Source organism: Scyliorhinus torazame, chromosome 2 (assembly GCF_047496885.1).
Source record: "Scyliorhinus torazame isolate Kashiwa2021f chromosome 2, sScyTor2.1, whole genome shotgun sequence".
In the NCBI taxonomy this organism is placed as follows: Eukaryota; Metazoa; Chordata; class Chondrichthyes; order Carcharhiniformes; family Scyliorhinidae; genus Scyliorhinus; species Scyliorhinus torazame.
In genome coordinates this window covers 207,168,414-207,184,487 of record NC_092708.1, presented here as the reverse complement: position 1 = coordinate 207,184,487, position 16,074 = coordinate 207,168,414, and the positions used below count along the sequence as shown (strand labels likewise).

The window sequence follows — 16,074 nt, the reverse complement described above, 5'->3', positions numbered from 1 at the left end:
TCTTCAGTTCCCGCCTAATATTGTTATAATTAGCCTTCCCCCAATTTAGCACATTCATCCTCGGACCACTCTTATCCTTGTCCACCAGTACTTTAAAACTTACTGAATTGTGGTCACTGTTACCGAAATGCTCCCCTACTGAAACATCTACCACCTGGCCGGGCTCATTCCCCAATACCAGGTCCAGTACCGCCCCTTCCCTAGTTGGACTGTTTACATATTGTTTTAAGAAGCCCTCCTGGATGCTCCTTACAAACTCCGCCCCGTCTAAGCCCCTGGCACTAAGTGAGTCCCAGTCAATATTGGGGAAGTTGAAGTCTCCCATCACCACAACCCTGTTGTTTTTACTCTTTTCCAAAATCTGTTACTCTTTTCCAAAATCTGTTACTCTTTTCCAAAAACACACTGGTATACACAGACATACACACCAAAGAGTTGCTGCCAAAATGGGAAACACAACCCTCGTGATGTACACAAAATACTTCAAAAAGCAGGAAAAAAGTGTGCTCGTGGGCCTCCGTCGCAATTAGACAGCTTTGTGCTCACCCTTCCTGGTGCCAGTATTTTACGTTTAAACCCGAGTTCAAATCACCAAACCGCCTTAGTGGCATTTGAGTTTACAATTCTCCAGAATATTCGTCCAGCAGCACCCATTTGCGAGGAAGCAGTGGTATCCATGACTTGGCAGGCAACGGGGAAGGCTACTAAAAGCTACCGACCCTCTGCTGTGGTTCCATTGACACTGGTCATTGGAGAGAACTGACCACATTGCAGTTGGGTTGTGGGGGGGAGGGGTCCAAGATGGAGGGAGGGATGAAGGCCAGGAGCTGACTTTGGGCTGTCGCAAGGCGATTTATAGGTCCACAATGATTAGTGGGTGTGACATTATGTGAAATGTTCAGAATACAAAGGGTGAATGTCATACCATAATTAACCACTAGATGGCGCTAAATGCAGAACTGTATAAAGCACTGACTCACAGGCTTCTGGGAGAAAGTTGGTGAGGAGCAGTGAGAGGGTGTAGAGTACAATTATAGATAGTGTAGAGACTGGTGTTAGTAGAACGTAGATTGTAGATTAATAGATTATTGTTTACTATAGGAGTAAGTGGTCGAGCTTTAATAACTACGGAAAATAAAAGTTAGTTTTGTTAATGAATTTAGCTTCAGTGGTCTTTGTGAACACTACAACATCCATCCTAATAACAGAATCACAAAGAACACCACAGTGGGCACAGAGGTTGAGTGGGCCTGGTGGTTGGAGCAGGTATCTGGTTAGGGCCTGAGGGTGGCACAGCAAGATTGTAGTTATGAAGGTGAGCATGGTGGTGCAGTTGGTTAACCCTGCAGCCTCACGGCGCCGAGGTCCCAGGTTTCACCCGGCTGGGTCACTGTCCGTGTGGAGTTTGCACATTCTCCCCGTGTTTGCATGGGTTTCGCCCCCACAACCCAAAAGATGTGCAGGGTAGGTGGATTGAACACGCTAAATTGCCCCTTAATTGGAAATAATGAATTGGGTACTCTAAATTTATTTTTTAAAAGACTGTAGTTATGCCAGGAGGAAGGCCATTGAAGGAATTGTCTCTTGTGCGGCACCGCAACACGATAGGCTGAAGAGCCTCTCTCTCTGCCATATGATTCTACAACGAATGTGAAGATCAGGCATTGAGAGGGCAGAAAGCAGTACAGGCATGAAAATTTATGGACAATTCAAATCTCAGCAGTTTAAACCAATACCTAGGTGTGACAGAAAATGTGACCTTCTTTCTTGTAGAAATATGAGGTTAAGGATCAATGAGCATAATACTCCTCACTGTAAATGGCAGAAACATGGCAGCTGAGTATAATACTGCTACTAAAGGGAAGGTGGATGTCTTGCTCAGGAGCCAACGCATGGTGGCTCATTTCTGAAAGGAGCACTCCAGTCAGGCATGGATCCAACTGGAAAACAGAACCCCAGCATTGCTGGGTGGAGAGGGCATTTCGGAAAGCTCGGATATTCTGTGATGCAGAAGGTCTAATCTATAGAATCCCTTCAGTGCAGAAGATGACCATTTGGCCCATCAACTCTGAAAAGAGTGAGATGTGGCTCCCCAATTGGACAGCACTAGCTGAACAACCCTGAGTATGCAAGGAATTGCACTAATCGCCAATTTAAGATTATCCGTTGGGCTGGTAGTGTGGCTCACTTACGCTTGCTAGAAGCTGGATATATTCATACACAGGGACCAGCCCTGTGCAGGCAAAAGAAACATATCCAGGCATTGCACCTTTGATAATATTCCCCGCTGCATCTTTCACAGCAACACCTCAACCAATCAGAGTCGACTTGCCAACCAATCAGCACACTTTTGTCAAGTGGCATGAACTGTTGCTTCCTTTCTAAATTTCGCCATCTTGTATTTGTCATGTTATGTGTCAGCTCCATCAGTCCGTCTTGTTTCAGCAATGATACAGAAATGTACATCGGACCAAGATTCCACCCACTGCCTCCCTGGCAAGAGCTCTTCCTCCCTCCCACCGATCGCAAACACTCCAGTTTTTGTTGGTCTGTACCTGGTGATGCTCCCCCTTCCCAAGATAAAGTTGGTTCCCCGTTGCCCTGGTTGGAATGGACGTCTACGTTGATGGGTGGCGAGAGTTCTGTATAGGACACACAAAGACAGAATGAGTTTACACTGCACCAATCAGAACATTAACACCCGGCATTAATATAGCACCTCTTACATTCGTAAAAAAACAGATGTTCTCAGAAGTTGTGAGGGAGCGGAACTTGTTGGGGGGGGGGGGTAACGAAGAATTAAGAATGAGTTCAGACAGATTGCTCCACAGAGCTAGCACTCAATCGATGGGCCAAATGGCCTCCGTCTCTGCTGGAAGGACTATGGCTGGATCTTACCTTTTCTCGGCCGGGGAGAAGGTGGATTGGAAGCTGAAGGGGGCTTGCTCATTCCTGTCCCTGTCGCCTCAGCTCGCCCAAACAAGCATTTTGCATGAAAGGGAGGCCAACAGAACAGCAAAGCCGGGGGCTCCACGTCCAATCAGGCCAGAATGTCATGCAGAAAGGAGGCAAACCCGCGATCGGGAAGTTGGCCAGGGCTGGAATTGGAAAGCCCCCCCACAACCAGCCTTTTCTTAAGTTTCAAAAAAGACAAACTTATAAAAATAATGACTTTAAAAAACTATACAGAGGCTGCCACCTTCTCCAGCAGGCTCTGTTGCTAATTTAGAAATGGTCCTGGAATTTGGAAGGCCTTTACTGCTGCTCTCGTTTTATTCCTTTCTTTCACAAAGTGTGGGCTTCACTCGTTAAGCCCGGCATTTATTGCCCATCCTTAATTGTCCCTTCAGAAAGTGGTGGTGAGTTGCCTCCTTAAACCTGCTGCAGTCCGTGTGGTGTAGGTATATCCACAGGGAGTCCCAGAATTATGCCCCACAGCGATAGTGAGGAACAATGATATATTTCCAAATCAGGACAATGTGGGGCTTGGAGGGGAAGCTGCAGATGGTGGTGTTCCACCCTCATTATAGTTGGTATAAAAGACTCCCAGACTAAATTAGAGTGTGCCTGCTTTGCGAATGTTATATCTAATCTTATGTCGCAACAACAGACTTGACGTAAACAGAGCGGTATAAGAATGACCAGAAGCCGAGTGGCCCGCATTTGTGTTATCTAATTCTAAAATTCCCTGTGAGTGATTCTGGTAGTGTTGTCAAGAATCAAGAGTCCTTGACCAGGGGAGACTCTCATCTATTTAATCCCATCACTTTGAGAACATTTGTCAGAGAATACAGCAGGATATAGATAGGTTGGAGACTTGGGCATCTGACTCTCATCTATTTAATCTCCCATTCAAGGATTGATTAAACCATTGGGTTTCAAAATAGCTCCTGATGTTACGTACATTCAAACATAAATGTGATTGTGCTAATACCCCTCAGGGTCCCTCTGCATAATTACTACAAACTCGTGAGCTGAGAAATCTTGGACCAGGCACCTATTATACACTATCCTATTCATCTCATGATTTCTGTCTGCATTGAGGTGAATACACAATGAAAATCAGGAGAGATACTGACACTGGATAAAAATAAATTACTGCGAATGCTGGAATCTGAAACCAAAAGAGAAAATGCTGGAAAATCTCAGCAGGTCTGGCATCATCTGTAAGGAGAGAAAAGAGCTGACGTTTTGAGTCCAGATGACCGTGCTACCCATAGTAAAATCCCTCAAGGCTCATTAACAGGAGCATTATCAGATAAAATTCAACACTAAGCCACTTAAGGAGATATTAAGACAGATGACCAAAATCTCTTTTTCACAGCGGGTCATTTTAAGGAGCATTTAAAAAAAGAAAGAGGCAAAGAGGTTTGATGTAGGGAGATCCAAAGCGTAGGGCCTGGACATCTTTGTGCTAAGGAACTTCAGGAATGCACAAGAGAGCAGGATTTGGAGCAGCGGAAACATCTCAGAGGTTGCAAGAGAGACTAACCAGTGAAGACACTCTTTGTGACGATCGAGTCTCGTGGCTTGTCGTTCTCCAGCAGTGTAATGGAAATGGTGTACTCTGTGCCGGGGGTCAGGCTGGAGAGCGTGATGTTTCCAGAGTCACTGGTTATTTCTTGAATCTTTTCTCCGCCTTGGCTGGATCGGACTCCGACCTATCGAGAATGGCGGAAGAGAATCATTGAATCACACAGTACTGGAGGTGGTCATTCAACCCATCCCACTGCACCCACTCTTTAAAGAGCAATCCAATTAACCCCACTCCCCTGCTCTACCTCCACAGGCCTGCACACTCTTCCTTTCTGGATATTTATCAATTCCATTTTGAAAGTTCCTGCTGAATCTGCTCACGCTGTCCTTTAAGGCTGTGCATTCCAGACGATATTCCTAAAATATCCTCTGGTTATTGACCCTCCAGCTGGTGGAATCAAAATGCCCTAATATATTTTATCAAAACCCCATTTCAAATCTATCAAATTCAAAAACTCAGTTCACAACAAACAAATCCAAAACCTTGCATTTCTTGGCCAAAGTTTTCTGGTCATTGCGATTCACTTTTCCCAGCGGCAGCGCACCCATGCCCATGGGGTTCCTGACGGTGTTGGATGGTTTCAAAGGAAAATCCCACTGACAAGAAGCGGGAAGATATAATCCCGCCGCCAGTGAACGGCGTGCCTGCGGAGAATCCTGCCCCCTTGTGTTTCACATCGGCCAGAATTTTCTGGCCCTTCCCGCTGGTGGGGATTTTTTGATCCTGCTGAAGGTGACATCCCCTGCCATGGTGGGTTACCTGGTGCAGTGTACCTGGTGAGCAACACAAATAGCCATTGACTTCAGCGGGAGGATCCCACTGAGCAGCCAATGGCCAACTGCATTCGCGTATGGAAACCCCACCCGAGTTTAAAAATAGACTTGCATTTATATGGTGCCTTCCACAATCTCGAGACCACCCAAAGCACTTTACGGCCAACAAAATCATTTTGCACTGTAACTGCGACGTGGGAAGCACAGCAGCCCAGAAGGTGTGTTGCTGTCCCACAAACCGCAACATGATGATGACTAAATAATCTGGTTGGTGGGGCTATACAGTGAACTGAGAAACCAGAACAAATGACCGGCTCTTCTTCAAAACTACCAGGACACCTCTTCCAAGTGAAAGGGAAATCGGGGACTTTGTTTACCATCTAGTCCAAAAGCTTCCCGCAGCACTGGAGAGTCAGCCTAGATCATGCAGCTCTGCAGAGTGGGCCTTCAACCCACTACCTTCAGACTCAGGAGTCAAGAGTGCCAGCCAGCGAGCTGCATCCCTGACCAAGGACCCAGCTTCTGCCTTAGGTTCAACATGTTACATTTAACCTTGTACCTCACTCTTAACCCCTCAACTACCAGAAACAGACTGCTTACATCTACCTGGTATCATCCTTTCCAGCTTTTTATACTCAACATGTGTTCTAAAATGAATAAAACCTTGATAGCCTTACCCTGAATGATGTCTTGGGCAGGGGGGTCCAGGTGAGTACGATAGCCGTCTCGGTCACCTCTGTCTTAAACTTCGGTATTGGGACCATCGTCTCAGCTGCACAATGCCAGAAAAAGCAAAAGTAAATAGATGTGATGGGCTTCAGTCCTAATGTTTTGTGGGAATGGGACAGGAGAGCAGGGAGAGGCGGATGGATCCATTCCCTGACAAACTGGGCCCTGCACAAAACTTTGAGAACATTTGTCAGAAGATACAGCAGGGCATAGATAGGTTGGAGACTTGGGCAGAGAAATGGCAAATGGAGTTTAATCCAAACAAATGTGAGGTAATGCATTTTGGTAGGTCTAACATAGAGGGGAAATATACTGTAAATGGTAAAACTCTTAGGAATATAGAAAGTCAGAGAGATCTGGGCGTGCAGGTCCACAAATCTTTGAAGGTGGCAACACAAGTGGACAAGTTAGTCAAGAAAGCATAAGGAATGCTTGCCTTCATTGGACGGGGCATCGAGTATAAAAACTGGCATGTCATGCTACAGTTGTATAGAACCTTGGTAAGGCCGCACTTGCAATATTGTGCACAATTCTGGTCACCACACTACCAGAAGGATGTGGAGGCTTTGGAGAGGGTGCAGAGGAAGTTTACCAGGATGTTGCCTGGTCTGGAGAGTGTTAGCTATGTGAAGAGGCTGCACAGACAGTTTTTATTAGAAAGACGGAGGTTGAGGGGTAACCTGATAGAGGTCTACACGAATGAGGGACATGGATGGAGTGGATGGGCAGGCACTCTTTCCCAGGGTGGAGGGGTCATTCACCAGGGGGCATAGGTTTATGGTCCATGGGGCAAAGTTTAGAGGAGATGTGCAAGGCCGTTTTTTTACACAGAAGGTGCCTGGAACGCGTTGCCAGGGGAGGTTGTGGAAGCAGATACGTTAATGGCGTTCCAAAGGCACCTTTACAAACACATGGATAGGATGGGTATAGAGGGATACGGCACAAGGAAGTGCTGAGGGCTTTGGCAAAGGTTGGTATCATGACTGGTACAGGCATGGAGGGCCGAAGGGCCTGTTCTTGTGCTGTGTTGTTCTTTGTATTTGGATTGTGGATGAAACCATACTGGCTCATTTGGGCTCAACTGGTGTGCCCAAAAACAAATCTAATAAAACGTTTGCACTCGGTTGCTAGGCAGTCTCTTTGCACACTTGTTCTAAATATCAAACACTTGTAGAGACAGTGTAGGAGGGGTAACTCGGGAGTTATTCCCATCCCCCTTGGGTTGGCCCACTTGACATTACGGTATGGCCAAAATTAATGACCAATAATTTCTTCATGGAAAGGACAATAAGTGAAGGAAGGGAGCAACATTACCAGCACCACAAAGGGACCTGAAAATAAATGGAGCGGAGCAATGTGATGGGTTTAGTATATTTTTCAAAAATTTATATGGAGAAAATAATGGGACTTGAGAAAGATGATCCTCTTGCCACCTGGTTTACGATCCCGAGAATTGAAGCAACAGGTGAGGAAATTGCTGGTGTGGTGATTATATTTTCCGAGGCTTTCTAGACCTTCGCGAACCGTAAAATTGTAAATGTATCTGCAAACCTATCTAATAATAATAATAATAATAATCGCTTATTGTCACAAGTCGGCTTCAATTAAGTTATTGTGAAAAGCCCCTAGTCGCCACATTCCAGCACTTGTTCGGAGAGGCTGGTACGGGAATTGAACCCGCGCTGCTGGCATTGTTCTGCATTGCAAGCCAGCTGTTTAGCCCACGGGGCCAGGATCGCATCCGGGTCCTCGGAACGTAAACCTATCTGTTTCGTGCCAGTTGCGGGGAAGAAACCTGGGGTCTAATATCAGAGACAAACAGCACTTGGACAAGGATGGGTGGGCTGGCTCACAAGGATTGATGTTGACTTCGGGCCTGTAGCACGATGTCCGGTCACCCACCCTGAGGTCTTGGTCTCGTTTGCATTGAGCCGCAGAGCGGTAGATGTCAAGCACATGTCCTAATGTAACTGGCTGCAGCAAGGCTTGCCCATCCGGCCAGTAAATGAGGGGTTGGGGGGCATGGGGAGGAGGGGGAATGGGGGGTGGGGGGGGCTTTGTGGATACTAAATGAATGTGAGTTGTTGGTGGTGCTCTCTGGCTTGCTGGCACCAGAGGGTCAACCGAGTGGGATCCCAATGGCTGTTGGTGAACCCTATAAAGAATCCAAGCAGCTGTGACCAAGGAAGAGCCAATGGAGGGCCTATGGCTGTCGGAATGACAAAAGGACAAACAAGGTTCCGAATTAAAGCTGGAGAGAGGTCAGAACAGACAAGAGAGCAGAAGACTTACGAGTTGTTAGAACTTCGTGGACCATCGGGCTTGTTAAGTCGTCTTGCTTAGCAGTGAGAGTGACAACATACACAGTCCCAGGTGTCAGTTGGTGCAGCTTATGGCGGGGGGCAGCTGGACCAAGCTTGATGCGATTGGGTTGCGCTTCAAGCGTCGGGCCCCAGGTCAGGAGGTAGGAGGTAACTTTGGCTTGAGGCGGTGTCCAGACCAACACTGCCGAGGTGTCCGTGATGTCTTTGAACGTGAGGTTGGTTGGAGTATCCAACTCTGGGAGAGAAATAATCAACATCTCAGCGATTACCTCCAAAAGAAACAGTGCAATATCATGAATGGGACAATACTTAACAAGGACACCAGGGCTGGAAGGATGGGGACATAATTGCTCTTATAGAACACCTTTCTCAAACCTAGGGCATCCCAAAGCATTTTACCACTGTGAAGTGCTTTTGAAGTGTCGCCACTGTTGTGAGAGATACAGCAAGCTGCCACAAACAGCAAACGTGATCACGGCCAGATAACCTTGGGTTCAAGGCAAACTCCAAGACTTGCATGCAAAAATCTGGGAGAGATTGCGTCAGTGTTATAGGTGGCATCTTTTGGATGAGATGCTAAGCTGAAAAGATGGCTGCTCTCTAAGGGTCCAATTGAAAGATCCCATGACACTATTACAAAAATGAGTGGGCGGCGGGGTTAGAATGGGATTAGCTCCGATATCCTGGCCAGTATTTATTCACCAATCAACATTCCAAAGTCAGATCATTGTCACAATGCTTTTGTGATGTCCGTCTTAGAGGGGATAGGGCCCAGTGCTGTGGATCAGAAGCTTGTCAGTTCTCCACAATATCCAGGCCAATAGTTATTCCTCAACCCACAACACTAGTATCTGACAAACTTGTCATTTTTCACATCAAGTGTTTGTGGGAGTTTGCTGTGCACAAATGGACACCGTGCTTCCTACAACAGTAACGAGGCATCAAAACAAAATCTTCCTCGTTGGCTGTAAAAGAAAACGGAGACATCCTGAGGTTGTATAAAACGCTATCTGAATATGTTCTTTCAACAGTTTCCCAGTCTTTTGTGTTCAGCCCCGGTGCTCACCTCTGCAGGAAGGCCTATGGCCACTCAGATTGTGATGATGTGACCGCTTCCATTAGAACAGTTTCAGGAACGCCAGTTTGCCAACTCCAGTGAAGCAAAGAATGTGATCAGCTAGCTTCAGGGGAGGACAAATGTCTGCGCCTGCGGTGGGAGAGGGGTCAATGCAGCTCACCACTTGTCCAGTGACCCCCCACCCCCCCGGCCGGCTCCAGGCTCCTATGTGCTCATTGACTCACACGGACCTCCGGTCAAAGGCCGCCTCTTCCCTACACTTTTACGCCTCTCTAACTTGCTTTCTTCCTTCAGGGGACCTTTTAAAACCTATCCCTATAACCAAAGTATTGGTTTACGTTTCGCCCAGATTCCCTAATATCCCATAATGTGGCTCGGTGTCACACCGTGTTTTACAACGTCCCTCCAAAGCCCCATGGGATGTGTTATGGGCCAGGGATTTGATAACCCCAAAGTGTATCACGGAGTTCACCTGACGCACAACTTTTAATAGATTGTGGTATGGGAGCACACTGCCCACTCTACAGGTGTGGTACAGCAGAAATGGAAAAGTATCTTTTAAAGCAAAACAATGTTTATTCTATGAACTCAAGTTAACCTTTTTAAAACATACAGTGAACATCTTAGCAACCATTAATTTAAATACAACCCCCAAAGAATACAACACTAAGTAATCCTTGAAGCTTTCCTTTTAACATCCATACGACTTTAAAAAAAAGAACTTTAACAGAAGCACATCAGGTTAAAGTCACTACTGAAAACATTTAGAATTCTGAATTCACCAAATGATCAAGAGATAGTCTTTTGATGGCAGAGAGAACAGCAGTACACCTGCTTGGTCTGGCTTCAGCTCCAACACTGAAAATGAAAAAAAAAACACCCTGCAGCCTGCTCAAAAACTAAAGTAAAAAGCTGACAGACAGCCCAGCTCCACCCACTCTCTGCCATCACTGCAGTAGTAAACACCCATTTCTTAAAGGTACTCTCACTACAGATATTTATATACACACCCATTTATAAACACCCATTTCTTAAAGATACTCTCACATGACAGATGGTTTAAATGTTAAAAGTTCGATTTAAATGTAAGCTGTCCACTCAATCTGTGCCAGAAGAAATGAAGGTCAACATAAGTGAAAGAGGTGTCAACTCTAGGGGTTTTCACCTTATCATAAAACTAACAGCTCTTTTACTAACTGGAATCCATAGCCAGCCACAAAAGGGAACTGGATAAATACACAAAAAGAAACGTTTCACAAGGATTATGGGAAAATAGCCGCCATTGTGACTAAATGGATAGCTCTGCCATAGGGCTAGCACATCCAAAGGGGGCCTCTTTCTGCACCACAAGAGTTTCAAAAGTGATCCAAATGTGCTCATATTTCATCCATTTCTCCTTCTCTCATTAGCATTCAGTTCCACAGTGAGGGCGACTGCCACTGCCTGTTCAGACAGGGAGATGCCATGTTGGAATGACAAGGTGCTATTCAATCATGGGTGCGTCACATCTGAGCTCAATCTTCTTAACCTCAAATAGTGAGCAGAAGCAAGCTCCGCCCCCCCCCCCCCCCCCCAAACACGAGCTGATACTGCACAATCGCCCCCGCAATGTCCTCTGCTGAGGCCATCCCTGACCCATTCAGCCGAACTCGGTACTTACGGGTGGTATGTTCCCCAACCAGAGGGACGCTCTCAATATCATTGTTCATACCATACACATCAAAGCGGTATTTGGTCCCGGGGTACAGGTTGGTGATCTCGATGAAGTTTGAGGTGAAGCCAGGCACCTCGATGATTGGCTGGTTAGGAATGCTGAGCGGGAGGATGTCGAGGCGATAGCCAGTGATCTTGGTAATAGGCGGGATCCATGTGATGATAATCTTAGTGGGGGAGACATCAGTGAAGCCAATGTTCGTGGGAGTCTCCACCACAACTTGAAGAGAGAATCATGGCGAGTGAGGTCGAAATGCAGTAAAAGTCCTCCTTTCATCTCCACCCATCCTCTCCCACATTCTCTCACTCCACCACCTCCTCCCATCCTCCTCCACATTCTATCCCTCTGCCACATCCTCCCTTCCCCTCTCTCTCCAGCACCTCCTCTTCCACATTCCCTCCCTCTGCCACCTCCTCCTCCACATTTTCTCCCTCCTCCTCATCTCTTCCCATCCACTTTCTCCCTTTCCCCACTCCTCGCCTCTTTCCTATTTCTGTGAAAAATGTACACCACCTCTGCTGTGACGGACTGAAACAAGGCCGAACAATCTCACCCCCTGACGATTACCTTCTTGTCAATTCTATTCACACCAAATTCATGGAAGTGATAGCTTCACAGGGGCTAGTAGTTTGGTGGTCATGTTACAGGACTAGTGACCCACAATGTTCAGCCTGGGTGAATGATCCAGCAATGTGAGTTCAAGTGCCATAGCAGTAGCTGCACCTATTGGAAAGTTTGTACCAGCAATGGTATGCACAGTACTCACAAACTGCTGTTTAAACACGAATATCTGTTCACTAATCACCTTTAGAGAAGGAAATCTTATGCAGTTTTGTCTATCTGGGACTCCAGACTGTGCTTGACTCTTAACTAGAAAACCACCCAGTACTGCCTTGCCACTGATGCCTTCACTGTATGAATGAAACAGAACAAAAATCCACTTCAAAAAAGGCTAAGTGCTTTCACTTCCTCTTTTCTAACCACAGAAAGCATATTGTTGAAGTGATCTTCAGCTGTCAATCAGAACAAGGTTGTTTATAAACATCCCGGTTAGGATCAATGGGGGGTACTTCAGATGCATTCAAGGGAGAAGGGAAAGATAAATAAACAAACTTCTGTATTTAAACCATTAATTTGTCAATCAAAGACTAGTTAAAGGCACTGCACTGTGAAATTGAATGAATGCTAAGCATTTCAAAGGATCGCAGGGAATTAAGGCTTTCCAAGTGTTGTGGGCTTTCTGGGAAGGCTCAGACATTTCAAAAAGCAATTTTAAAATCATAGGACTGAAGGAGCAGATGTGAGGAAAGGGAAAGTATTCCTGGATTGTCTTCTGATCTGCTCATCAGCTGTCAGCTGAGTTAGAAGGCCACTTCAAAGTTTATAGGTCAGACAAGGATGATGATTCCAAACAGAGGGCTGCTGGAGATCGCCATGCCAAGAATGATCGCCAGGTTGCCAAGGACTGGAAGGAACAGTCCAGACATGAGACCCCCATCCTGGGAAGGGGACCCGGAGTCAATCCCTTACTCACTGCCTGAGCCCACCTAACACCCAGGGCCCTTGGGGACCAACCCTCTGCAGCATAGCAGCAGCAGAGGGAGCATGAGCAATGGATTTACCTCCATGACTCCTCTCTGGGTCTACCATGCAAGGCTAGGGTGTCACTTCCAGGGTGTCAGTGCCTTGGTGCCTGGGGGGCAGTGCACTGTTACATTGCAAAGGGGTGGAGACAGAAGTGGGGGGGCATGGGCCACACTCATGCGTGCGTGGTGGTGGGAGAGGGGTGGTCGTTATTCCCCTGGGGTGTAGGATGTACCTGCTTGATGAGAGATTGGGGGTGCGTCCTTTGTCAGCATGGGGGTTGGCCTGTCTCTGGCCTCAGGGATCGGGAGCCTGTACAAAATGGTGGCCCCAGATCAGTAAGTGCAGGGAAATAAGCGGGATTGCCACTATGCGAGATTTTCCATAGCAAAATCTGTGAACTCCACCTCAGCGACGCTCCTAGCGCCAGTGGGACACAGTCCCGATTCTTCGCAGGTGGGAGCACTTTGTTTCTGATGGAGAATCCCACCCATTGATTTGGATCATACTTCTCTCTTTAACTACTTGCTGAATACAGAACCACTTTCCATAGAATCCCTTCAGTGTAGTAGGAGGCTCATGTGTGCAGCAACCCTCCGAAAGAGCACACTGCATAGGTCCATTCCTCGCCCTATCCCCGTAACCCCACACATTGATCATGACCAATCCACCTAAGCTGCACATCTTTGCACTGTGGGAGGAAACCGGAGCACCCGGAGGAAACCCACGCACACACGGGGAGAGCGTGCAAATTCCACACAGTCTCCCAAGGTCGGAACTGAACCCTGCTCCCCGGTGCTGTGAGGCAGCAGAGCTAACCACTGTGCAACTGCGCTGCTACAGGGGGCGCTCACTCACCAATGGGAACTATGGCTAATCTTTCCTCTCCCCTACCCATCGCCAGTGTTGATCCAACAAAACCCAGCAGAAATTCCCACCATCTTCAAATCCACTCCATTCTCCAAGTTTTCCAAGGCACTTTTAACTGCCACACGTCACCCAGGAGAGCAGACAGGGTTGCATTTTCCAGCCCTTGTGTTGGTCACACCAAGAAAACATCCGTCAGACGTCTATCTCTGGCCTCAGTGATCAGGAGCCCGTTAGATTGAACGAAGACTCTCCTGTCGCAGTTTATCAGACAACATAATTAATCGCTACGCTACTTCAAAGAAAGCAACGCTTCTGGGACCTGAACTCCCTTTATCTCTTAGCCTGCAACCTCTCCAATCTTTCTGCTGAAACTGCGATCAGGGTTGATGTGTAAATGATGTTTAGAAGCAATCCTTTGGACGCAGCTCAATGACAAATGCTCTCAGTGATTCTCCGCGGCAGCTCTGGCTGAACATATCAGTGTGTTTCGTTTCTGTTTAAATCATCTGCCCAGCTTACAGAGAGGGGGAGCGAGAGATTCAGTAAGGGAGTTTAACCGTGTGGCAAACATTTCAAACCTGTTAAAATAGAAACTAGTTATCAAATGCTCTCCACAGTTAAAAGGTAGCCTCTCGTCCCACCCCTGCTTGAGTCAAATATTTGTGGCTTCAAGTCGCACTCCCTCGAGACAAAGGCTGCGATTTTCAGCTCCCCCGCTGGCCATGTGTTTTCCTGCAGCAGAGGCTTCCCAACATTGGCCTCCGGCGGGATCTTCTACTCCGGCCGAAATCTACAGCTTGCCTGCCCGCCGGTGGGGAACCCGTGACGGGTGGGGGGGTCGCCTTCCCATCAGCGGGGAAGGGCTGGTAAATCCCACCCGGAAGTCTAGGCTGACCGAGGGGCTGCCGCACTGTCATCTCAGCGAAATGCAAGAATGAGGCCTTCCTGTTCGGAGTGGTTCCTGTGGCATGGTTCGCAGTTTACCCCCACATCCCTCTCTTCGGTGCTTCCTGTGCATAAATTGGTGGCTGCGCCATCACTACGCGACTACACTTCTGAAATATGCCGCTGGCTGCAAAGAGCTTTGGACATCCCGTGGTCGGGAGGGCCGGTGGGGGGGTTGCGAACTAAAACAAAAAGGTTAAAAGAAATGGATTCCTCGGGGAGCAGGGAACTATGTGCGCAGTACGGATGATTCCTTGGGGAGTAGGGAACTATGTGCGCAGTACGGATGGCTGCCTGTCAGCCCACTCGAACATTGCACTTCGTCTACAGAACTAGACAGATTTTATCCTCAAGCAGGAATAATGCTTCCCCATGGAATCCTGGCTGCAGACAGATGACTGCATGGAGTAATCATTCATCAGACAGCGCAATCTTGGTATCATTAGGCTTTAACAGGCAAGGGAGATTGCTAGCAGAATGGTTTTTGCCCCTATATGGTCATGGAGGCATGGAAAAGGCCACGGTGAGACAGAACGAAAACCCAGATTATTTTGTGCATGCCTCCCCCCCGCCCCCCACTATTCCCAAGGGAACTGTAAGCCAACACTTTGGGACAATCTTGATTACATTTCAGAGAAAAGGCACAGAGGCCGTTAGGATTGAATCTTGGTGTTCAGCCTGAATGTTTCTTGGAACGGCGCTCACTGACCCCTGACCTCCCGCCCTAGCTGTCCCAAGCTGCTTATTTCTTGCGCTCTGCACTTTAATTTTCGAAAGCAGCTTGTTTTCCATTGAAGGGAGAGAGAAAGAGAGAGAGAACCAAAAGTTCAACAAGTCTTTCTCCTCCTCAGGAAATGGCCCCAGTTGTCCTTTTAACTGTCAAAGTAACAGCTTTGCACAACATCCTTTCCTAGAATTAGCAGTGCAGCTCCAAGTTGTTAGAACAAATGTTGGCGGTTATGCTCCACACCAGACTCTGCCCAACCCTCGCCTTTTCATCCCATCAGCCACCATACTGTTGCTTCCTCTCTTTGCCTCCAAAGGGGGTTCTTTGGGCAGAAAGGTTTTGGATGTCATGTGGATGTGTCAGGTGCTTTATAAATGCAATGTTTTTTTCCTTTCTAGCAGGGTTTCTATTTCCCCCACACTGCAAATCAAACATATCCCTGTGTCTCACCCTATCCTGGCCGGCACTCCAGCCTCTTGGATATAACCAACGGGAAGGCATTTAAATCGTACGTCTGCGCCCTGACATTTGGGTCAAAACTCAAGGCTGTCACTTGAAAACGGGCTGCAATGGCAATTAGTTTGATCATTCCTTTAGCACCTTTCGTGACTGTTGCACCTCCCAAAGTGGGCGACAACCAATCAAATACTTTGGAAGCAGCACTGCTGTGAAACGGGAAATATAGCGGCCAATTTATGCACAATAAAATCCTACTGGGCAGCACGATGGCGCAGTGGTTAGCACTGCTGCCTCACGGCGCCGAGGTCCCAGGTTCGATCCCAGCTCTGGGTCA

The 16,074-nt window shown here is 47.4% G+C and overlaps 1 protein-coding gene across 6 annotated transcripts in view; it reads right to left on the bottom strand.

The window, feature by feature from the left end:
* Window positions 1–16,074, bottom strand: part of LOC140395386 (fibronectin-like) — a 161,807-nt gene that overhangs the window by 77,310 nt on the left and 68,423 nt on the right. For 5 of the 6 annotated variants that reach the window (XM_072483085.1, XM_072483095.1, XM_072483103.1 and 2 more), the window contains exons 19-23: window positions 11,102–11,374; window positions 8,332–8,598; window positions 5,988–6,082; window positions 4,493–4,661; window positions 2,556–2,642 (exon numbers count right to left, since the gene is read on the bottom strand). In XM_072483085.1, the coding sequence (XP_072339186.1) occupies window positions 2,556–2,642; window positions 4,493–4,661; window positions 5,988–6,082; window positions 8,332–8,598; window positions 11,102–11,374 (891 nt within the window). The remainder of the gene's footprint in view (window positions 1–2,555; window positions 2,643–4,492; window positions 4,662–5,987; window positions 6,083–8,331; window positions 8,599–11,101; window positions 11,375–16,074) is intronic. The other variant, XM_072483118.1, reaches the window with a different exon arrangement.